This window comes from Salmo salar, unplaced genomic scaffold (genome assembly GCF_965601325.2).
Source record: "Salmo salar unplaced genomic scaffold, fSalSal1 ptg000781l, whole genome shotgun sequence".
Lineage (NCBI taxonomy): Eukaryota > Metazoa > Chordata > Actinopteri > Salmoniformes > Salmonidae > Salmo > Salmo salar.
In genome coordinates, this window is record NW_027675496.1 from 277,479 (window position 1) to 303,126 (window position 25,648).

The 25,648-nt window shown below is 40.6% G+C and overlaps 1 protein-coding gene and 1 long non-coding RNA gene across 2 annotated transcripts; one reads left to right on the forward strand and one right to left on the reverse strand.

The window, feature by feature from the left end:
* The first annotated feature begins 8,632 nt into the window (after window positions 1–8,632).
* Window positions 8,633–12,267, forward strand: LOC145877277 (stonustoxin subunit beta-like). The gene is made up of 4 exons (XM_082972575.1): window positions 8,633–8,664; window positions 8,771–8,944; window positions 10,364–10,410; window positions 11,020–12,267. Exons 1-4 carry the CDS (start codon window positions 8,633–8,635, stop codon window positions 11,541–11,543), a joined length of 777 nt encoding a protein of 258 aa, XP_082828701.1. The 3' UTR covers window positions 11,544–12,267.
* A 3,264-nt stretch (window positions 12,268–15,531) lies between these two features.
* LOC145877283 (uncharacterized) lies at window positions 15,532–24,492 on the reverse strand. Its single transcript, XR_014391633.1, has 4 exons — window positions 24,286–24,492; window positions 16,104–16,223; window positions 15,793–15,934; window positions 15,532–15,656 (listed from the first exon to the last, which is right to left on the reverse strand). It is a non-coding gene; the product is annotated as an uncharacterized LOC145877283 (long non-coding RNA).
* Window positions 24,493–25,648: the final 1,156 nt, after the last annotated feature.

Sequence of the window (25,648 nt, forward strand, 5' to 3'; positions counted from 1 at the left end):
CACTGTTCAAATAAACCTACCATTAAAATTATAGACTGATTATTTCTTTGTCAGTGTGCAAAAGTACAAAATCAGCAGGGGATCAAATACTTTTTTCCCCCACTGTATATGGGGCTTTGGTGACAAAATGGATGGCACTGTGATAGACTGCATCCAGTTTATTGAGTACGGTATTGGAAGCTATTTTGTAAATGACATCGCCGAAGTCGAGGATCGGTAGGATGGTCAGTTTTACGAGGGTATGATTGGCAGCATGAGTGAAGGATGCTATGTTGCGAAATAGGAAGCCAATTCTAGATTTAACTTTGGATTGGAGATGCTTATAGTGAGTCTGGAAGGAGATTTTACAGTCTTGTTGTAGCCTCTGTAACATTTCTCACTCATTATTATTCATGATCTTTCTCAATCATGGCAGTCACAGGCTTGATGTAGTAGTTGTGTTCAAAAAATATGGGACCAAATACTAAATCTGATACCTCACTGTCTGTCTTTTGACTGATACTGCTTTTAAACTGGTCTGGTCAGTCTACTCAAGTAATATTATGATAATTTATAATAATAATAAGTTAATTTATGAATAGATATGGCAGATTTCAGGACACTGATATATCTGAATATGTTGAAAAAATATACTGCCACTATTTTCACAACCAAAGAATAGCAGTGTGATTTTAATATGATTTTACTCTTTGCAGGCTGTCAGGTTGTCTAGTCACAGAGGAAGGCTGTGCTTCTCTGGTCTCAGTTCTCAGTTCAAACCCCTCACACCTGAGAGAGCTGGATCTGAGTAACAATGACCTGAAGGATTCAGGAGTGGAGCTGCTCTCTGCTGGACTGGAGAATCCCCACTGCAGACTGGAGACTCTGAGGTCAGTATTGCTGTAGTTGGTCAACAAGTGATAACTGTTCACCAGATCCACATGTGTTTACCAGACACACATAGTCCACACCATATGTGTTTGGACAGTGAAGCTTACAGTTTTAAATGTGGTGCTATGCACCAGCATTTTGGATTTGAGATAGAATGTTTCATATCAGGCAACAGTGCAGAATGTCACCTTTTATTTGAGGGTATTTTCATACATAGCTGTGTTACTGATAAGAAATGAAAGCAAATCATGTATGTAGTTCTCCCATTTGAAGAAGTCTTAATTATTTGGACAAATTCACTTATATTGTATTAAAGTAGTCATAAGTTTAGTATTTTGTCCCATGTTCCATGCCTGCAGTGATTACATCAAGCTTGTGATTCTACTAACTTGTTGAATTCATTTGCAGTTTGTCTTGGTTGTGTTTTGGATGATGTTTTTCCTAATAGAAACTGAATGGTGAATAATGTCCTGTCATTTTGGAGTCACTTCACTTGTATTGTCAGTAAGAATAGAAGATGTTTCTGAACACTTCTACATTCATGTGGATGCTACCATGATTATGAATAATCATGAAATGATGAATGAGAAAGTTATAGAGGCACAAGGATCAGAAAAAAACCTTCTGTTATTGGTTCTTAAACATTTTTTTTACCCCTTTTATGGTATCCAAAACTTGTCTCATCGCTGAAACTCCTGTACGGACTCGAGAGAGGCAAAGGTCAAGAGCCGTGTGTCCTCCAAAATACAACCCAGCCAAGCCACACTGCTTCTTGATGCAATGCCCACTTAACCCAGAAGCCAGCTGCACCAATGTGTCGGAGGAAACCTCATTCACCTGGCAACCGTGTCAGCATGGACTGCACCCGGCCCGCCACAGAAACCTCTAGAGCACAATGGGACAGGGACATCCCTGCTGGCCCCTTATCCAGGACAATGCTGGGCCAATTGTGCGCCGCCCCATGGGTCTCCCGGTCGCGGCCTCCTGCGACAGATTCTGGACTCAAACCCAGAATCTGTAGTGGCACAGCTAGCACTGTGATGCAGTGCCTTAGACCACTGCGCCACTCGAGAGGCCCGAATAACAAAGTTATAGAGGAACAAAGATCAGATAAAATGCTAACCTCCTCTGTTATTGGTAATGGTGAGAGGTTAGCATGTTTTGTTGTAGCCTCTGTTATTGGTAATGGTGAGAGGTTAGCATGTTTTGTTGTATCCTCTGTTATTGGTAATGGTGAGAGGTTAGCATGTTTTGTTGTATCCTCTGTTATTGGTAATGGTGAGAGGTTAGCATGTTTTGTTGTATCCTCTGTTATTGGTAATGGTGAGAGGTTAGCATGTTTTGTTGTATCCTCTGTTATTGGTAATGGTGAGAGGTTAACAAGTTTTGTTGTAGCCTCTGTTATTGGTAATGGTGAGAGGTTAGCATGTTTTGATGTAGACTCTGTTATTGGTAATGGTGAGAGGTTAGCATGTTTTGTTGTAGCCTCTGTTATTGGTAATGGTGAGAGGTTAGCATATTTTGTTGTAGCCTCTGTTATTGGTAATGGTGAGAGGTTAGCATGTTTTGTTGTAGCCTCTGTTATTGATAATGGTGAGAGGTTAGCATGTTCTGTTGTAGCCTCTGTTATTGATAATGGTGAGAGGTTAGCATTTTTTGATGTATCCTCTGTTATTGGTAATGGTGAGAGGTTAGCATATTTTGTTGTAGCCTCTGTTATTGGTAATGGTGAGAGGTTAGCATGTTTTGTTGTAGCCTCTGTTATTGGTAATGGTGAGAGGTTAGCATGTTTTGTTGTAGCCTCTGTTATTGGTAATGGTGAGAGGTTAGTATGTTTTGTTGTAGCCTCTGTTATTGGTCATGCTGAGAGGTTAGCATGTTTTGTTGTAGTCTCTGTTATTGGTAATGGTGAGAGGTTAGCATGTTTTGTTGTAGCCTCTGTTATTGGTAATGGTGAGAGGTTAGCATGTTTTGTTGTAGCCTCTGTTATTGGTAATGGTGTAAGGTTAGCATGTTTTGTTGTTGCCTCTGTTATTGGTAATGGTGAGAGGTTAGCATGTTCTGTTGTAGCCTCTGTTATTGGTAATGGTGAAAGATTAGCATGTTCTGTTGTAGCCTCTGTTATTGGTAATGGTGAGAGGTTAGCATGTTCTGTTGTAGCCTCTGGTTTTGGTAATGGTGAGAGGTTAGCATGTTTTGTTGTATCCTCTGTTATTGGTAATGGTGAGAGGTTAGCATGTTTTGTTGTATCCTCTGTTATTGGTAATGGTGAGAGGTTAGCATGTTTTGTTGTAGCCTCTGTAACTTTCTCATCATTATTATTCATGATTCATTCATGATTTGTATTAATCATGTTATCATCAGAATTAATTTTGTAGTGTTTAGAAACATGTTATCTACTCACTTAGACATAAAATTACTCCAGTATTCATCCAATATTCAGTTACTATTGGGCAAAACATAACCCAAAACAAACAGCAAATGCAACCAATGAGTGTACAACAAAGTACTCTACTTTTGACTATTTTAATACTGAATTGGTCTGAATACTTATGACTTCTTCAAATAGGGGGTCTGGATAAATAAAGTGCTATTATTTTTCTAAATGGTGAAACAGATATGTATGAAAATATCCTCAAATAAAATGGTGACATTATATACTGTCACCTCATATGAAACATTTGATCTGAAATCCAAAATGTTGGAGTTTAGAGCCACATTTAAAATGTTATCTTCACTGTCAAAATAGATATGGTGTGGACTGTATACTCAATACAATCTAAATCTGATACCTCACTGTCTGTCTTTTGACTGATACTGCATTTAAACTGGTCTGGTCAGTCTACTCAAATATTTGTACTATACATGTTTCTATCTACAAGCAATACTTTGATAATTTGTCATTTCTAATAATGATACATTAATGTATTTATGAATAGATATGGAAGGTTTCATGACTGATATATCTGAATATGTTGAGAAAATATACTGCCACTATTTTCAACACCAAAGAACAGCAGTGTGGTTTTAATATGATTTTACTCTTTGCAGGCTGTCAGGCTGTCTAGTCACAGAGGAAGGCTGTGCTTCTCTGGTCTCAGCTCTGAGGTCAAACCCCTCACACCTGAGAGAGCTGGACCTGAGCTACAATCACCCAGGAGACTCAGGAGTCAGACTGCTCTCTGCTGGACTGGAGGATCCACACTGTAAACTGGAGACTCTGAGGTCAGTATTCCTGTAGTTGGTCAACAAGTGATAACTGTTCACCAGATCCACATGTGTTTACCCGGCACACATAGTCCACACCATATGTGTTTGGACAGTGAAGCTTACAGTTTTAAAGTTGGTGCTATGCTCCAACATTTAGGATTTGAGATAAGAGTGCTAGGCAGGTATCCTAGTGGTTAGAGCGTTGGACTAGTAACCGTAAGGTTGCTGGATCGAATCCCCGAGCTGACGATGTAAACATCTGTTGTTCTTCCCTTGACCAAGGCAGTTAACCCACTGTTCCTAGTCTGTCGTTGAAAATAAGAATTTGTCCTTAACTGACTTGCCTAGTTAAATAAAGGTAAAAGATAAATATTAGGTGACTGTACAGAATGTCACCTTTTATTTGAGTGTATTTTCATATTTATCTGTGTTACCATTTAGAAATGAAAGCACTTTATGTATCTAGTTCTCCCATTTGAAGAAGTCTTACATATTTGGACATATTCACTGATATTGTATTAAAGTAGTCATAAGTTTAGTATAGGTCCCATATTCCATGTCTGCAGTGATTACATCAAGCTTGTGATTCTACAAATCACAACCAAAACAAACTGCCAATGCAACCAATGAGTTTACAACCTTGAGTAGAGTCACAGGCTTGATGTTGTCATTGCGTTCAAGGAATATCAGACCAAATACTAAACTTTTGACTACTTTAATACACTATAAGTCTGGACCCATACAAATCAGCCGGGCGAGACAATCTGGACCCTCTCTTTCTAATATTATCTGCCGAAATTGTTGCAACCCGTATTAGTAGCCTGTTAAACCTCTCTTTCGTATTGTCTGAGATCCCCAAAGATTGGAAAGCTGAAACGGTCACCCCCCTCTTCAAAGGGGGGGACACTCTAGACCCGAACTGCTACAGACCTATATCTATTCTACCCTGTCTTTCTAAGGTCTTTGAAAGTCAAGTTAACAAACAGATTACCGACCATTTTGAATCCCACCGTACCTTCTCCGCTATGCAATCTGGTTTCCGAGCTGGTCATGGGTACACCTCAGCCACGCTCAAGGTCCTAAATGACATCATAACCGCCATCGAACAGAGACATTACTGTGCAGCCGTATTCATCGACCTGGCAAAGGCTTTCGACTCTGTCAATCACCACATTCTTATTGGCTGACTCGACAGCCTTGGTTTCTCAAATGACTGCCTCGCCTGGTTCACCAACTAGTTCTCTGATAGAGTTCAGTGTGTCAAATCGGAGGGCCTGTTTTCCGGACCTCTGGCAGTCTCTATGGCTGTGCCAAAGGGTTCAATTCTCGGGCTGACTCTTTTCTCTGTATACATCAATGATGTTGCTCTTGCTGCTGGTGAGTCTCTGATCCACCTCTACGCAGACGACACCATTCTGTGTACTTCTGGAACTTCTTTGGACACTGCGTTAACAACCCTCCAGACGAGCTTCAATGCCATACAACTCTCCTTCCGTGGCCTCCAACTGCTCTTAAACGCAAGTAAAATTAAATGAATGCTCTTCAACCGATCGCTGCCCGCACCTGCCTGCCCGTCCAGCATCACTACTCTGGACGGCTCTGACTTAGAATACGTGGACAACTACAAATACCTAGGTGTCTGGTTAGACTGTAAACTCTCCTTCCAGACTCACATTAAGCATCTCCAATCCAAAAGTAAATCTAGAATCGGATTCCTATATCGCAACATAGCATCCTTCACTCATGCTGCCAAACATACCCTCGTAAAACTGACCATCCTACCAATCCTCGACTTCGGCGATGTCATTTACAAAATAGCTTCCAATACCCTACTCAACAAGCTGGATGCAGTCTATCACAGTGCCATCCGTTTTGTCACCAAAGCCCCATATACTACCCACCACTGCGACCTGTACGCTCTCGTTGGCTGGCCCTCGCTTCATACTCGTCGCCAAACCCACTGGCTCCAGGTCATCTACAAGTCTCTGCTAGGTAAAACACCGCCTGGTCTCAGCTCACTGGTCACCATAGCAGCACCCACATGTAGCACGTGCTCCAGCAGGTATATCTCACTGGTCACCCCCAAAGCCAATTCCTCCTTTGGTCATCTTTCCTTCCAGTTCTCTGCTGCCAATGACTGGAACAAACTGCAAAAATCTCTGATGCTGGAGACTCATATCTCCCTCACTAGCTTTAAGCACCAGCTGTCAGAGCAGCACACAGATCACTGCACCTGTACATAGCCCATCTGTAAACAGCCCATCAAATCTACCTACCTCATCCCCATACTGTATTTATTTATTTATCTTGCTCCTTTGCACCCCAGTATTCAGTGTTTAATTGCTATATTGTAATTACTTCGCCACCATGGCCTATTTATTGCCTTAACTTACCTCATTTGCACTCACTGTATATAGACATTATGTTTTCTTTTGTTCTACTGTATTATTGACTGTATGTTTTGTTTATTCCATGTGTAACTCTGTGTTGTTGTATGTGTCAAATTGCTATGCTTTATCTTGGCCAGGTCGTAGTTGAAAATGAGAACTTGTTCTCAACTAGCCTACCTGGTTAAATAAAGGTGAAATAAAGGTGAAATAAATAAATAAAAATAAGTGAATTGGTCAGAAAACATATGACTTCTTCAAATAGAGGGACTAGATCCATAAAGTGCTTTCATTTCTAAACGGTGAAACAGATATGTATTAAAATAACCTCAAATAAAAGGTGACATTATATACTGTCACCTCATATGAAACATTTGATCTGAAATCCAAAATATTGGAGTATAGAGCCACATTTAAAATGTTATCTTCACTGTCAAAATAGATATGGTGTGGACTGTATACTCAATACAATCTAAATCTGATACCTCACTGTCTGTCTTCTGACTGATACTGCTTTTAAACTGGTCTGGTCAGTGCTCAAATATTTGTACTATACATTTTCTCTCTACAAGTAATATTATGATCATTTATAATAATGAAACATCCATTTATGAATATATATGGCAGGTTTCAGGACACTGATATATCTGAATATGTTGAAAAAATATACTGCCACTATTTTCACCACCAAAGAATAGCAGTGTGATTTTAGTATGATTTGACTCTTTGCAGGCTGTCAGGCTGTCTAGTCACAGAGGAAGGCTGTGCTTCTCTGGTCTCAGCTCTGAGGTCAAACCCAACACATTATTTGTAAACGGGTAACAGCGTAAACAGAGAAAGCTAAACGTATCATTTTAATACAACCTGTCTGTTATTGTATTTCTTCTGTGTTGGCAGACTCACTGGCTGTAAACTCAGAAACACATCCTGTAAAGTGTTGGCCTCAGTTCTCAGTTCAAACCCCTCACACATGAGAGAGCTGGACCTGAGTAACAATGACCTGAAGGATTCAGGAGTGGAGCTGCTCTCTGCTGGGCTGGGGAATCCCCACTGTAAACTGGAGACTCTGAGGTCAGTATTCCTGTAGTTGGTCAACAAGTGATAACTGTTCACCAGATCCACATGTGTTTACCAGACACACATAGTCCACACCATATGTGTTTGGACAGTGAAGCTTACAGTTTTCAAGTTGATTCTATACTCCAGCAATTTAGATCTGAGATAAAACATTTTATATTAGGTGACAGTACAGAATGTCACCTTTTATTTGAGGTTAATGGTGAGAGGTTAGCATGTTTTGTTGTAGCCTCTGTTATTGGTAATGGTGAGAGGTTAGCATGTTTTGTTGTATCCTCTGTTATTTGTAATGGTGAGAGGTTAGCATGTTTTGTTGTAGCCTCTGTTATTGGTAATGGTGAGAGATTAGCATGTTTTGTTGTAGCCTCTGATATTGGTAATGGTGAGAGGTTAGCATGTTTTGTTGTAGCCTCTGTTATTGGTAATGGTGAGAGGTTAGTATGTTTTGTTGTAGCCTCTGTAACTCTCTCACTCATTATTTTTCATTATTTTTCATGATCTTTCTCAATCATGGCAGTCACAGGCTTGATGTTGCCATTGCAGTCAAAGAATATGGGACCAAATACTAAACTTTTGACTACTTTAATACACTATAAGTGAATTGGTCTGAATACTTATGACTTCTTCAAAAAAGGGGACTAGATACATAAAGTGCTTTCATTTCTAAATGGTGAAACAGATATGTATGAAAATACCCTCAAATAAAATGTTACATTATATACTGTCACCTCATATGAAACATTTGATCTGAAATCCAAAATGTTGGAGTTTAGAGCCACATTTAAAATGTTATCTTCACTGTCAAAATAGATATGGTGTGGACTGTATACTCAATACAATCTAAATCTGATAAATCTATCTTCACAATAAATCTAAATCTAAATTCACAATAAAACAAAAAAAAATGTTAATAGAATTAAATAGGTGTTTCAGATAGTTAAATGGGATGGAATGTCTATTGAAATTGATATATAGTCTGTCTTTTGACTGATACTGCTTTTAAACTGGTCTGGTCAGTCTACTCAAATATTCATACTATACATGTTTTTATCTGCAGGCAAAACGTTGATAATTTGTCATTTCTAATAATGAAACATCCATTTACGAATAGATATGGAAGGTTTCAGGACACTGATGTATCTGAAAATGTAGAAACAAATATACTGCCACTATTTTCACCACCAAAGAATAGCAGTTTGATTTTAATATGATTTGACTCTTTGCAGGCTGTCAGGCTGTGGAGTCACAGAGGAAGGCTGTGCTTCTCTGGTCTCAGCTCTGAGGTCAAACCCCTCACACCTGCGAGAGCTGGACCTGAGCTACAATCACCCAGGAGACTCAGGAGTCAGACTGCTCTCTGCTGGACTGGAGGATCCACACTGCAGACTGGAGAAACTCAAGTATGTAGAGGGTTTATGTCAATGTTCATTCCAAAATGGCAGTCAGACGTCCTTTACCCTCCTCTTGTCGTGTCCCGTGTATATATATATATATATATATAGTTACATATTTTCTTCGCATATCTTTTTATATATTTTTTTCTAAAAACTCAATGTCAAAACACTCTGCAACCAATTAAAGAAAATATATAAAATATATATATTATTTACCTCAACTCTGAAATCCACAACAGAAGCCAGAGGTTAGCCAGAGGTTGGCCAGTTTACGTTGGAGTTGGCGGTCATCAGCTATCCCTTAGCTCGAAAAGCTATCGCCAGTTTTGTACAGCGCGACTCAGACCAGAGCATACCGAACTACAAAAATCTCTGAAACTGGAAACACTTATCTCCCTCACTAGCTTTAAGCACCATCTGTCAGAGCAGCTCACAGATCACTGCACCTGTACATAGCCAATCTATAATTTAGCCCAAACAACTACCTCTTCCCCTACTGTATTTATTTATTTTGTTCAATGTTCATATCAGACATGTTTGACTTATCAGGATAGTTAAGACAAACATTCTTTCCACCACATGGACAAAGTTATATGCTGACTGTGTGTGTCCAGTGTGTCCAGTGTGTCCAGTGTGTGTCCAGTGTGTGTTTGTGTGTGTCCAATGTGTGTTTGTGTGTGTCCAGTGTGTGTTTGTGTGTGTCCAGTGTGTGTGTGTGTGTTCAGTGTGTGTGTCCAGTGTGTTTGTGTGTGTGTCCAGTGTGTGTGTCCAGTGTGTTTGTGTGTGTGTCCAGTGTGTGTGGGTGTCTAGTGTGTGTCCTGTGTGTGTCCAGTGTCCACACACACACACACACACACACAGGAAACACTTGCTGTACACACTGGACACACACACACACTTGAGACACACACACTAGACACACACACACTGGACATACACTGGACACACACACATACTGGAGACACTTACTGGACACACACACACTGGACACACACACACTGGACACACACACACACAGTGGACACACACACACAGGACACACACACACACACACACGCAAACACACTGGACACACACACACAAACACACACACACACTGGACACACACACACAAACACGCTGGACACACACACACACACTGGACACACACACACACACTGGACACACACACACACACACACACACACTGGACACACACACACACACTGGACACACACGCACACAGTGGACACACACACACACACACACACACACACAACCATTCTTACCAACGCTTAAAGTGTGAATGTGTGTGTGTGTGTGTGTGTGTGTGTGTGTGTGTGTGTGTGTGTGTGTGTGTGTGTGTGTGTGTGTGTGTGTGTGTGTGTGTGTGTGAGTTCAGGTGTATCCCTCAATGACTGTCTGTTCTTCTGCTTACCGCTACAGTGTGGAACATGGTGGAGAGAACAGAATGAAACCTGGACTTAGAAAATGTGAGTGTTGACTGCTGTGAAGAATATGACTAAGAATAAGTCTTAATTCAAGTTAAGTCAAAGACCACCATCATTACTGACTTGGTCATATTAAATATCATCTGTAGTTCTACAGAAGCACAAATCAGGGACACCAACGTTTACAAAGAGTTGATATGACAATGTGTGTGTGTGTGTGTGTGTGTGTGTGTGTGTGTGTTCACTGTTTGTGTGTGTGTGTGTGGTGTGTTTGTCTTACATAAGAAATGTGTGTTTGTGTTCATGTATGCATACAGGTGTGTGTGTGTGTGTGTGTGTCGTGTGTGTGTGTGTGTGTGTGTGTGTGTGTGTGTGTGTGTGTGTGTGTGTGTGTGTGTGTGTGTGTGTGTGTGTGTGTGTGTGTGTGTGTGTGTGTGTGTGTGTGTGTGTGTGTGTGTGTGTGTGTGTGAATAAGTGTGTTTTATATTACCATACAGTATAACATATGATCATTCAACAAGTCTCAAGTTACCTTAACTTCTCCTTTTGATACCTAGAAACATCTACATTAAATGAATTAGTGAAAAGTGAGTTAATATTCTAATGTGAATGATGATGATTTCTAATATTGTGTCTGGTTTCATCCATCAGATGTCTGTGATCTCACACTGGACCTAAACACAGTAGACAGACACCTCTCTCTGTCTGAGGAGAACAGAAAGGTGACATGTAGGGGAGAGGAGCAGCCGTATCCTGATCACCCAGAGAGATTTGACTACTGTAGACAGGTGCTGTGTAGAGAGAGTCTGACTGGGCGCTGTTACTGGGAGGTAGAGTGGAGTGGGAGATGGGCTGGTATAGGAGTGACATATAAAGGAATCAACAGGAGAGGATGGGGTGATGACTGTTGGCTTGGACACAATGACAAGTCCTGGAGTCTGTCCTGCTCTGACAACAGTTACATTGCCTGGCACAATAATAATCCCACTACCATAGACGTCCCCTCCTCCAGCTCCCACAGAGTAGGAGTGTATCTGGACTGGTCAGCCGGCACTCTGTCCTTCTATAGAGCCTCCTCTGACACACTGACCCACCTGATCACATTCACCTCCGCATTCATTGAGCCCCTCTATCCAGGGTTTTGGGTTGATTACGACTCCTCAGTGTCCCTGTAAATAATAACCTGACACACACACACACACACACACACACACACACACACACACTGGACACACACACACACACACTGGACAAACACACTTTCACATACACACAGGACAAACACACTTGACACACACACCAGACACAGACACACACTGGACACTCACTGTACACACACAGGACAAACACACTTGACACACACACCAGACACACACACACACAGGGCACACACACAGGACACACACACAGGACACACACACGCATACTCGTCTCCCTATATTTGTGAGGACCTTGACACAGGACCTTCAAATGAGGACCATCAAACAGACATTCCAGCACTATATATTTTACTGTTTGTGTTTGTACCACAGGAGGTTGGTGGGACCTTATTTGGGGAGGACAGGCTTGTAATGGCTGGAGTGGAATAAGTGGAATGGTATTAAACACGTGGTTTCCATGTGTTCCATTTCATTCACTCTGTTCCAGACATTATTATGAGCCGTCCTCCCCTCAGCAGCCTCCTCTGGTATGTACTTTCCTGTTTTAGATGTATACTCTGTTTAAACATTTAAACTCTTACAATAACACTGTTAAAATACCAATGTGAACATTTCTTGTCTTTTATGTTGGAAAAATAAATTGTACAGTTATATGTGGACATACGCTCCATAGTTGTACAAGTATACATGGATATATTGTACTTTTCATAATAAAACATACATGAAACAAGAAAAAGCATGTTAATTGTGGAAACAATTTTGTTATTGATTTTACATTGCTTCTCCCTGTCTCATGTTGACGTTTGTCATGAATCTTGACCTGGAGGCAGAACTGTGGGATTTCCTCTAGATATGTCAGCTGCAAAGTCAGAATTGGCTGTGGAAAATAATGTTGTTTTATGGTCTTAATTTAAGGGAAGGATTAGCAGTGTGGTTGAGGTTAGGATTAAAATCGGATTGTATTACTTTGTACCTGTTCCAAATAGGGGATACTTTGCTGAACTGCCTCCAGGGCAAGATTCATGACAATAAATGCCAACCTGCCTCCAGGTCAAGATTCATGACAATAAATGCCAACCTGCCTCCCAGTCGTCCCCTCCTTATCTTTACAAGGCTGCAGAACATGCAAGCTAGTGATGTGGGGGTTCTCTCATAACCCTCAGTCCCCAGGTGGGTAGATGGCAGGTTGAATAAAGAGAAGCTAGTGATGTGGGGGTTCTCTCATAACCCTCAGTCCCCAGGTGGGTAGATGGCAGGTTGAATATGGAGAAGCTAGTGATGTGGGGGTTCTCTCATAACCCTCAGTCCCCAGGTGGGTAGATGGCAGGTTGAATAAAGAGAAGCTAGTGATGTGGGGGTTCTCTCATAACCCTCAGTCCCCAGGTGGGTAGATGGCAGGTTGAATAAAGAGAAGCTAGTGATGTGGGGGTTCTCTCATAACCCTCAGTCCCCAGGTGGGTAGATGGCAGGTTGAATAAATAGAAAACAATAGGCTACATAAAACAATCCATAAATGTATAATTATTATGTAATTTACACAAAACATTAAGGACACCTTTCTTTTCATGACAAACTGACCAGGCGTACCTCAATATTAGGAAGGTATCCTTAATATTTTGTCCACTCAGTGGCTCTGACCCTTTACGTAACAGTCAATCCTCTTTTCCAGGAAACCTTCTTTAAATTTCCCCAAATGCTTCAACACTGATGCTCTCTCACAGATTCTCCAGGGCCTCTTGGGTTGAGGAGTCATTCTCTTCTAACCTGATCACAGCTGCTCCAGGGCCTCTTGGGTTGAGGAGTCATTCTCGTCTAACCTGATCACAAACAAAGACAAGATTCAAACAAATAAACATGATAATGCAACATAATAGGGGAGGGGGGGGTATAGGGAAGGTAGGGGAGAGGAGGGGGTATAGGGAAGGTAGGGGAGAGGAGGGGGTATAGGGAAGGTGATATAGGATCAGGTCCCCCCCTTTCCATGTAATCTGATTCATTATGATCTAGGATCAGATCCACCCTCTCCATGTAATCTGATTCATTATGATATAGGATCAGGTCCCCCCTCTCCATGTAATCTGATTCATTATCATCTAGGATCAGGTCCCCCCTCTCCATGTAATCTGATTCATTATGATCTAGGATCAGGTCCCCCCTCTCCATGTAATCTGATTCATTATGATATAGGATCAGGTCCCCCCCCTCTCCATGTAATCTGATTCATTATGATCTAGGGTCAGGTCCCTCCTCTCCATGTAATCTGATTCATTATGATCTAGGATCAGGTCCCCCTCTCCATGTAATCTGAGTCATTATGATCTAGGATCAGGTCTCCCCTCTCCATGTAATCTGATTCACTATGATCTAGGATCAGGTCCCCCCTCTCCATGTAATCTGATTCATTATGATCTAGGATCAGGTCCCCTTTGTCCATGTAATCTGATTCATTATGATATAGGATCAGGTCCCCCCCTCTCCATGTAATCTGATTCATTATGATCTAGGATTAGGTCCCCCCCTCTCCATGTAATCTGATTCATTATGATCTAGGATCAGGTCCCCCCTCTCCATGTAATCTGATTCATTATGATATAGGATTAGGTCCCCCCCTCTCCATGTAATCTGACTCATTATAATATAGGATCAGGTCCCCCCTCTCCATGTAATCTGATTCATTATGATCTAGGATCAGGTCCCCCCTCTCCATGTAATCTGATTCATTATGATCTAGGATCAGGTCCCCCCTCTCCATGTAATCTGATTCATTACGATCTAGGATCAGGTCCCCCCTCTCCATGTAATCTGATTCATTATGATATAGGATCTTTTTATTTTTATTATTTCACCTTTATTTAACCAGGTAGGCCAGTTGAGAACAAGTCCTTTATTTAACTAGGTAGGCCAGTTGAGAACAAGTTCTCATTTACAACTGCGACCTGGCCAAGAATAAAGCAAAGCAGTGCGACAGAAACAACAACACAGAGTTACATGGAATAAACAAGCGTACAGTCAACACAAAAGAAAAAAGAAAGTCTATATACAGTGTGTGGAAATGGAGTGAGGAGGTAAGGCAATAAATAGGCCGTAGTAGCAAAGTAATGACAATTTAGCAGATTAACACTGGAGTGATAGATGAGCAGATGATGATGTGTAAGTAGTGATACTGGTGTGCAGAAGAGCAGAAAAGTAAATAAAAACAATATGGGGATGAGGTAGGTAGATTGGATGGGCTATTTACAGATGGGCTGTGTACAGCTGCAGCGATCGGTTAGCTGCTCAGATAGCTGATGTTTAAAGTTAGTGAGGGAGCAATAAGTCTCCGGCTTCAGCGATTTTTGCAATTCGTTCCAGTCACTGGCAGCAGAAAACTGGAAGGAAAGGCGGCCAATGGAGGTGTTGGCTTTGGGGATGACCAGTGAGATGTACCTGCTGGAGCGCGTGCTACGGTTGGGTGTTGTTATCGTGACCAGTGAGCTGAGATAAGGCGGAGCTTTACCTAGCATAGACTTGTAGATGACCTGGAGCCAGTGGGTCTGGCGACGAATATTTAGCGAGGGCCAGCCGACTAAAACGACCTGGGTTGCAATCATGAAAAAAAACTACCCGGCCTTCATGGTTTGACATTGAGAACATTGGGAGAGATGAGAGCTGACGTTTTAGTAAATGTGCAGATTACGTATCTCAGTCACAGACAAGAAGCTCAATTAAGACATTATCTTCACCACTGGAACTGGGGACAACAGGACCACAGGTCAAATAATACAGCTCAACACTTCCACACTACCACAGTGAGTAGAATCAGGCTTCTGAACACAGAAAACTTGCAGAATTATTAATGATGAATTGTATTAGACGTTATTAGACATTTCTGTTGTTGAGGAGGATGGGAGACCCACAGAGACGTCAAAATGTGTTTCTAAAATTGTCAAAGAGTAATTATTTTAACCTAAAGCATTTAATAAAGACACTTATAGTACAATATTATGGGGAATAGGAATGAGAGGGCTACTTACACCATTTTGGGAAGGGATCACAGCAGTGATTGAATGAGGGTATGAGGCATGAGTTGAGGTGTTCAGAGGCTTGACCAGTGCAGGACAGGATTGGGAAGACAATAACACAAAAACACTACACAGTGAGACAAAAGAGCTAAGAATGAGTTAGTCCAAGCAAGGAGTAAAATCATAGACGTGTAATAATGTGATTGTGTTTGTGATTGACTCTACATAAAGTAATGAGAGAAAATTGACAGGGGTTCCCTCACAGTGCTTGGAGAGGAAACATTCAATGTGCCAGTGGATGAGTGGGCCACATGAGACGTGGCTTCCAGTTCATGTGAGGAGGTAGTTGACAATGGTAGTGGAGTGGTCATCGCTTGTTAAATCATGGAACAGGAGAGGACTCAGCTGGAAATACAAACAGCAGATACGTTCCCTTGAAGCTGAGCCATCGTAGGTTTGAACAACAAGTTTGTCCATGAAGATAAACACGGAATTCAAATCTCGCCCACTTGGCAAATCAAGGTAGCCCAAGAAACTTTTTCTGAATAAAGCCCTGATCATCCACATACAGTACCTGACGATAACTGAGAACGGCAAGCAGACTGGTGGCAACCATAGGTCCCAGAGTGGGGGGGGGGCAATAATTTTGCCCTGGGGCCCAGAGCCCAGGCGCCGTGACTTCAGAAATCCACTCCTTCAACATGCAGACAAAGAAGTTCTAAAAGCTACCAGTAAATTTCGTCCAAACAAGTCAAATAATGTGTCTATATCATCCTCAGGTTGTCTAAAATGTAAATAAACTATAATATTTCATACGGAAAGTACTGTGTTCAATAGGAATGACAAATACGCAAGTGTGCACCCTCTCCATCGCGCACAAAAACACTGATGTGACCCAAGCAGTCAGCTCACTGAAAGTGTAAATATTTATTTATTTTTAAAAATAGAAGCCTCAAAACCATGAATAAATACTGTTGACATCTAGTGGAAGCTATTATGAATTGCAATCTGGGTGACGGACATAGGAGTTTTCAATAGCTTTACAAACTATGAGCCTGTGATTTTATTTATTTATTTTCTGGTCGGATTTTCTTCTGGTTTTCGCCTGCCATATCTGTTCTGTTATACTCACAGACATTATTTGAACAATTTTGGAAACGTCAGAGTGTTTTCTTTCCAAATCTACCAATTCTATGCATAGCTTCTGGGCCTGAGTAACAGGCATTTTACTTTGGGCTCGCAAGAATCTCTGAACTTCCGAAAACTGCCCCCTAGCCCTAAGACGTTTTAACGGTCCTCACACTGTTCATGCTCTCATTTCATAGACGCGTACTGCTCACCTGTTCATCTCGTAATGAATAATGTGGAAATTGAGCAAGTTGAGGTGACTAAACTGCTTGGAGTAACCCTGGATTGTAAACTGCCATGGTCAAAACATATTGATACGACAGTAGCTAAGATGGGGAGAAGTCTGTCCATAATAAAGCCCTGCTCTACCTTCTTAACCTGTTATGGCTAGGGGGCAGTATTTTCACGGCTGGATAAAAAACATATCTGATTTAATCTGGTTACTACTCCTGCCCATTAACTAGAATATGCATATAATTATTGTCTTTGGATAGAAAACACTCCAAAGTTTCTAAAACTGTTTGAATGGTGTCTGTGAGTATAACAGAACTCAAATGGCAGGTCAAAACCTGAGAGATTCCTTTACAGGAAGTGGCCTGTCTGACCATTTCTTGAACTTCTTTTCCATCTCTATCTTTTACTAAGGATCTCTGCTCTAACGTGACACTTCCTACGTCGTCCATAGGCGCTCAGAGCCCGGGAAAAAACAGAATGTCGTCATCCCAGCCCCAGGCTGAAACACATTATCGCCTTTCTCAAGTGGCCGATCAAGGGACTGTGGGTTTAGGCGCGTGACCTGGCCGCCCCCGTCTTTGTGATTTTTCCTCTGTTTGCCGAAAAGGAGATTCCCGGTCGGAATATTATCGCTTTTTTACGAGATAAATTGCATAAAAATAGATTTTAAACAGCGGTTGACATGCTTCGAAGTACGGTAATGGAATATTTAGACATTTTTTGTCACGAATTGCGCCATGCGCGCAACCCTGATTTACCATTTCGGATAGTGTCTGGGACGCACGAACAAAACGCCGCTATTCGGATATAACGATGGATTATTTTGGACCAAACCAACATTTGTTATTGAAGTAGCAGTCCTGGGAGTGCATTCTGACGAAGACAACAAAAGGTAATCAAAGTTTTATGATAGTAAATCTGATTTTGGTGAAGGCTAAACTTGCCGGGTGTCTAAATAGCTAGCCCGTGATGGCTGGGCTATGTACTTAGAATATTGCAAAAAGTGCTTTCACCAAAAAGCTATTTTAAAATCGGACATATCGAGTGCATAGAGGAGTTCTGTATCTATAATTCTTAAAATAATTGTTATGCTTTTTGTGAACGTTTATCGTGAGTAATTTAGTAAAATGTTAGCAAATTCCTCCGGAAGTTTGTATGCTAGTTCTGAACGTCACATGCTAATGTAAAAAGCTGTTTTTTGATATAAATATGAACTTGATTGAACAAAACATGCATGTATTGTATAACATAATGTCCTAGGTGTGTCATCTGATGAAGATCATCAAAGGTTAGTGCTGCATTTAGCTGTCTTCTGGGTTTTTGTGACATTATATGCTATCTTGAAAAATGGGTGTCTGATTATTTCTGGCTTGGTACTCTGCTGACATAATCTAATGTTTTGCTTTCGCTGTAAAGCCTTTTTGAAATCGGACAGTGTGGTTAGATAAAGGAGAGTCTTATCTTTAAAATGCTGTGAAATAGTCATATGTTTGAAAAATTGAAGTTTTTGTATTTTTGAGGAATTTGTAATTCGCGCCACGCCTATCATTGGATATTGGAGCAGGTGTTCCGCTAGCGGAACGTCTAGATGTAAGAGGTTAACCTAAGTCTACCGTTATTACGCTTATTCTGGCTAAATATAATAATAATATTATGGCAATTTCACAACCTTGTTGTGTTAAATTCCTTACACTGCTTCCAACCACAGATAAACGTAGCTTTATAATGTATAAAAATACCACTACTGGTCAAAAGATATTCAAATAACATAATCAGATCAAATTCACTAATCTGAACTACTCCACAAAGAAAAATTATTGTACCCTTATCGTCATTCTGTCTTCTCATTGGTTCAAATTACCAATGTGTCTAAGAACTTTAAACTCCATCATCATTATCAATTATACAAATTTCCTTAAAACCAATATTACAAATGACCTTAAATTCATCATCCAAATGGCCCTCCCATGAGGCTGATCAGACCACAAAGGGGTGCCATGAAAGAGGTCAAAAGTCATACCACCCTTTCAAAATGGTGTTTCTTATTATATTAGACAAATTAAAGAAAAACCATCAGACATTTTATACATGTTGGATCCCAGGTTCCCAGACATTCCCTTATCACATATTTAATTAAAACTCAGAAAATAAAACTTCAACGATTCCATGTGTGTGTATAACCAAAAAGTTCACTACAAACAAAACCTAATAATGATGATAATTTCACTGTACTTCAAATCTATGAACCTCCCCTTCTTAACCTCTATGGGCTAGGTGGGACGCTAGCGTGCCACCCGTGGTGCACTCCATCAACAGCAGGTGCATTTCAAGAGCGGCACATTTGAATCCAAATAAATGTCAAAATTCAAATTTTTCAAACATACAACTATTTTACACCCTTTGAAAGATAAACATCTCCTTAATCTAACCACGTTTTACGATTTCAAAAAGGTTTTACGGCGAAAGCATAAATTTAGAGTATGTTAGGACAGTACATTTACAATAGTTGTGTGTAATGTTTTGTCAATTCAAAGACAGGGTCACCAAAACCATAAAACCAGCTAAAATGATGCACTAACCTTTTACAATCTCCATCAGATGACACTCCTAGGACATTATGTTAGACAATGCATGCATTTTTAGTTCTATCAAGTTCATATTTATATCCAAAAACAGCGTTTTACTATGGCATTGATGTTGAGGAAATCGTTTCCCTCCAATAACCGGCAGTCAAGTCAGCGTCACAAATTAAATAATTAAAATTAGAAAACATTGGTAAAATATTATATTGTCATTTAAAGAATTATAGATTTACATCTCTTGAACGCAATCAACTTGCCAGATTTAAAAATAACCTTACTGGGAAATCACACTTTGCAATAATCTGAGCACTGCGCCCAGAAAAATACGCGTTGCGATACAGACTAGACGTCATGTTGGGGAGATCTAAAATCAAAAATACTATGTAAATAATCCATTACCTTTGATTCTCTTCATCAGATGTCACTTCCAGGTATCACAGGTCCATAACGAATGTAGTTTTGTTCAAAAAAGCTCATCATTTATGTCCAAAAATCTCCGTCTTGTTAGCACATGATCTAAGCCAGCCGGACTTCTCGTCATGAACGAGGGGAAAAAATATATTTACGTTCGTTCAAACATGTCAAACGTTGTATAGCATAAATCATTAGGGCCTTTTTTAACCAGAACATGAATAATATTCAAGGTGGACGAATGCATACTCTTTTATAACGTATTGGAACGAGGGTACCCAACATGAACTCGCGCGCCAGGTGTCTAATGGGACATCATCGTTCCATGGCTCTTGTTCGGTCAGATCTCCCTCCAGAAGACTCAAAACACTTTGTAAAGGCTGGTGACATCTAGTGGAAGCAATAGGAAGTGCCAAAATATTCCTCAGCCCCTGTGTTTTTCAATGGGATAGGTTTAAAGGTAATACAACACATCAGGTATCCACTTCCTGTCAGAAAATGTCTCAGGGTTTTGCCTGCCAAATGAGTTCTGTTATACTCACAGACACCATTCAAACAGTTTTAGAAAATTTAGGGTGTTTTCTATCCATATGTAATAAGTATATGCATATTCTAGTTACTGGGTAGGAGTGGTAACCAGATTAAATCGGGTATGTTTTTTATCCAGCCGTGTCAATACTGCCCCCTATCCTAAACAGGTTAACTAAACAATCTAAAAAATATATAACCTCTACTCCAACAACGTTCTGCCTTTCCTCTATCGTAAGAGTAAAACCAACTTCTCAACTTTCTCTTCTCTTTCGACTTCACAATTATGAAATGTCCAAGACTTAACCTCTTGGGGCTAGGTGGGACGCTAGCGTGCCACCTGTGGTGCACTCCATCAACAGCAGGTGCATTTCAAGAGCGGCAAATTTGAATCCAAATAAATGTCAAAATTCAAATTTTTCAAAAATACAACTATGTTACACCATTTGAAAGATAAACATCTCCTTAATCTAACCACGTTTTACGATTTCAAAAAGGTTTTACGGCGAAAGCATAAATTTAGAGTATGTTAGGACAGTACATTTACAAGAGTTGTGTGTAATGTTTTGTCAAGTCAAAGACAGGGTCACCAAAACCATAAAACCAGCTAAAATGATACACTAACCTTTTACAATCTCCATCAGATGACACTCCTAGGACATTATGTTAGACAATGCATGCATTTTTAGTTCTATCAAGTTCATATTTATATACAAAAACAGCGTTTTACTATGGCATTGATGTTGAGGAAATCGTTTCCCTCCAATAACCGGCAGTCAAGTCAGCGTCAGAAATTAAATAATTAAAATTAGAAAACATTGTTAAAATATTATATTGTCATTTAAAGAATTATAGATTTACATCTTTTGAACGCAATCAACTTGCCAGATTTAAAAATAACCTTACTGGGAAATCACACTTTGCAATAATCTGAGCACTGTGCCCAGAAAAATACGCGTTGCGATACAGACTAGACGTCATGTTGGGGAGATCTAAAATCGAAAATACTATGTAAATAATCCATTACCTTTGATTCTCTTCATCAGATGTCACTTCCAGGTATCACAGGTCCATAACGAATGTAGTTTTGTTCAAAAAAGCTCATCATTTATGTCCAAAAATCTCCGTCTCGTTAGCACATGATGTAAGCCAGCCGGACTTCTCGTCATGAACGAGGGGAAAAAATATATTTCCGTTCGTTCAAACATGTCAAACGTTGTATAGCATAAATCATTAGGGCCTTTTTTAACCAGAACATGAATAATATTCAAGGTGGACGAATGCATAGCCTTTTATAACGTATTGGAACGAGGGTACCCAACATGAAGTAGCGCGCCAGGTGTCTAATGGGACATCACCGTTCCATGGCTCTTGTTCGGTCAGATCTCCCTCCAGAAGACTCAAAACACTTTGTAAAGGCTGGTGACATCTAGTGGAAGCAATAGGAAGTGCCAAAATATTCCTAAACCCCTGTGTCTTTCAATGGGATAGCTTTAAAGTCAATACAACACATCAGGTATCCACTTCCTGTCAGAAAATGTCTCAGGGTTTTGCCTGCCAAATGAGTTCTGTTATACTCACAGACACCATTCAAACAGTTTTGGAAACTTTAGAGTGTTTTCTATCCATATATAATAAGTATATGCATATTCTAGTTACTGGGTAGGATTAGTAACCAGATTAAATCGGGTACATTTTTTTTATCCAGACGTGCAAATGCTGCCCCCTAGACCCAACAGGTTAAAAGTAACATGTAAATTGCCAAACCAACTTTTCAACTTTCTTAGTAACTTCCTTTTTCTTTTCACCCTCTGCTCTCTTCCTCGTTGTTTCTGTCTCTTTTTCCCCTTCTCAGAATTTAGGAATAATTACTATTGTGACTTTTGATAAGTTATTAGGTCTCACACATACACAAGTTACTTTTAACTGGTCAGTAAACCTATCTCAAACGGACATAATTTTTTCGCTGCTGATATCCTTCTTCAACTTTCTCTCTCTCTTTCTCTAGACTTGCCTTCTCACCTTCTTCTCCAGGCTTCAGACAGCCACACCCTGGCTATGTCTAACCCTCGACCTGCTGTTTCCCTGTCTTGTCCCCACATACCTTATGTATCTTTCTTATCATTAGTCCCGACTTTTCTATGTCCAAACTTCCATCAAATTCATACTTCCTTCTCCACATTAAACTGAAATAAATATTTATTTTATAACATTTAACTCCATATACTGCTCATCTCCAGTTAATTCCTGCACCTCCTTTGAGGGTTTGCCACCCATGGTTATTCAATAACTATTTATTATTAGGCTGCACAATCTATGCGTGTGTTTCTATAATCTGTTATTATCTTAAATCTATGTATATATACTTTTACTCTGTTTCCATTTAAACCTTCTATGTGTATCACAATCTATGTGTTTATCACTCCTCTCTGTGTGGGTGCTCACACTCTATGCACACGATCTCTGTGTATGTGCTTTTCACAATCTATGTGTGTGTGCTTCCTCCTTCCATAGAATAGTCAGACCAATTTTTGCGCCCTGTTAGATCTCGACTACCCTCCCCGCTAATATACTCTAGATCAGTTATCCTTTAGATCTAAGCGCATTAGCTTGCCTAATGTATATCGACCAGTTTAACCTTTAGGTCTCAACATTAGATAGTTTACATTGGTAGTGGCCACAGATACCTAGGGTCATCACGGACCCCCCCACACCTTGCCTAGGATGGCTCTACACCCAATTCCTCTCTTCCAATTGCATAGAATACTACCTATATCAGGGTTCTCCACACAATATTCTAAAGACAGGTCACCAGGTTAGTATGCCCCAACGGATATTTTGGCGTTTAACACCTAGACTACACTAACTCCCTTATCCACTACATGCAATCATACAGGTATTATTCCCCCAAATCCGCGTAAATAAAGATTTACTGACCTTTGTCTTGTAGGCTGGGAAAGGCAATGTAGGTTGGATTCCGTCACCGTCCCTGTCGACCTTAGATATTTACCGGCCTGATATGGAACCCCAATTTCAGGGGACAGGACAATTTACGAGTCAATCACCCGCCCGTACACGGTTTTCGGCGTGTTACCTTAGGAAGACAGGGACAGATGTTGGAATCCGGCTCGAAGGACCAAATTGTCATGGGAATTCTGTTCCCAATGTTCATAAACCGAACTTCAATTAAACTACTCAGTCTGCCCCCCAGAGGGTGTAAGATTCTGGTTGGATGAAGCAGACGGAGAGCCAGCCTACAATTGGTCAGAATGTTTATTTATGAGAGCTCTGAATATCATACAATGTACACAGCCTTTTATACCTGACATTTGGTCATACCATATGTCATACCCCTTACAAATGCCCCTCCTCTTCTTTAACACTGTCAATGCTTATTTACAAGTCTTCTCCATCTCATACATTGCTTATCATATCCTGCCCCATGTTACATAATCTACTGCAAGCCTAAAGGTTTCTCCCCTCCCTGGGTGGGGAGACCTTCTTCCTGTTATCAGTTTCACAGTGGTCACAAGTTGTCTGCTGTCTGGTTGCTTACATTGCTAAATCATTAAGCTTCAACTTTTCCGACACACACACATTAGTACATTCATCTTATAATCACTCGGTTATACCTTTTCAGGGTGAAATCCTTTAGTCAAACCTTTAATCATATTATTTCCACTACAATCCACCCTATTGGCTAAATATTTCACATACACTATAACACATCTAATTTTATTGGATTCAGAAATGTCACACAAAATCAAACTAAATCAAAAAAAACAAATACATGTATTTCATTACATACTTATCAATGACTGTTCTAAGCCTATGTCCAGTCATAACTCTTCGGATTAGGATTTTTGCTATGACCTTCATTTAGAGAAACAGTCTTCCTAAACATTAAAGATGGTCTCGTCTAACATGGGCTCCTCGTAATTGAATGAATCCTCCACCAGGCTCGGCGTTAGGTATTTGTCATCCCACTGGTCTGAACTTGGAATCGGTCCGTATCTCACCATCTGCTCCGTCATCGATCTCTCCAGAGCCCTGGAAATGAGACCTCTCGCACAAGGGACCAAACAACAACCACATAATATCAACACAGTCATACAGGTGAAAGCAGCCCACAACACAGTGATTACAACCTTTTTCCATTTTCCGAACGTACTATCAAACCATCCCGTGAGTGCCGTGTCCACCCCGGAATATTCTGCTAACTCCTGAGCTAAATTGTTTAGACCGGCCAGGGCCTTGGTCACTGATCCATCTGGAGCTGTGTTCTCAGGAATGAAAGTACAGCATTCAGATCCGAACATCACACACACACCACCCTTTTCAGCCAGAAGCATATCCGAAGCTATTCTATTCTGCAATACCATCAAAGTGGTCACAGCTGTCTGTTCTGCTAACCCTTTAATTGCCTTTCTGGTATAGTTGATGAAACGCTGTTGGTTATAATAAATGTAATTTATCCAATCCAGATTTTTATTGAGAGTCGACCACCAAAAAAGACTTGATACCAATCCAGCCCATATCTGATTCCTAGCTTTAAACTCATCAGGCACCCCCCTTGGAACCCCAATCCTATCAATGTAAATTATATCATCAAAGGACCCTGACGGAGCACTCCTCCCCTCTCTTTCACCTGGCACTAGGTCTTTGTGTTGTATAAGGGTGAAGGGCATGCCTAACTGTACCAATGCACAAATACCAGTCCAATTTGCAGGCAGGTTTGGCCACAGCTTCATACCTCCACACAACCACCAGACATTCGCTCTCTGCCTTTTTATCTTACTAAAGTCCTCGGAACTCAACCACCCAGTCAGGTCCCTCATTGTCTCGTCAGTTGTAACATTCTCTGTCCTATTGCATGTTCTTACTTCCCCTACGTTCCATCCGTGTGTGTTGTGTCGAGCCACACAATAATAGTCTCCTCCTGCGACTGTGAAAGGGGGAAGTCTGGATCTAATGGGCGCATAGGATACAGATAATGCAGATCAGTGCAACTGTCTGGCTTCCTTGCCTTCATGAACAGCTTTACCATTCAGGCCATTCCCCTTGGTAAATTAATTCCATCGAGTAGAAAGGGGATGGTTGTCAACTGAAGTTTGGCTGTTGCGCAGGCATAACCTTCTTCTTTAGCTACTGATCTAGCTGTATACTGAATCCATTCCAGCCATAGGTTGGAATCCCCAAACCAAGTCTCCACCTCAATCACTTCCTTAAGATCTTT

What these genes read in the sequence shown, in the direction of transcription:
- LOC145877277 (XM_082972575.1), top strand. Translation starts at nt 8,633, where the DNA reads ATGAAACATCCATTTACGAATAGATATGGAAG. An exon ending in TGCAGACTGGAGAAACTCAA is followed by an intron (nt 8,945 to 10,363) that starts GTATGTAGAGGG and finishes TTACCGCTACAG; the next exon opens with TGTGGAACATGGTGGAGAGA. An exon ending in GAAACCTGGACTTAGAAAAT is followed by an intron (nt 10,411 to 11,019) that starts GTGAGTGTTGAC and finishes TTCATCCATCAG; the next exon opens with ATGTCTGTGATCTCACACTG.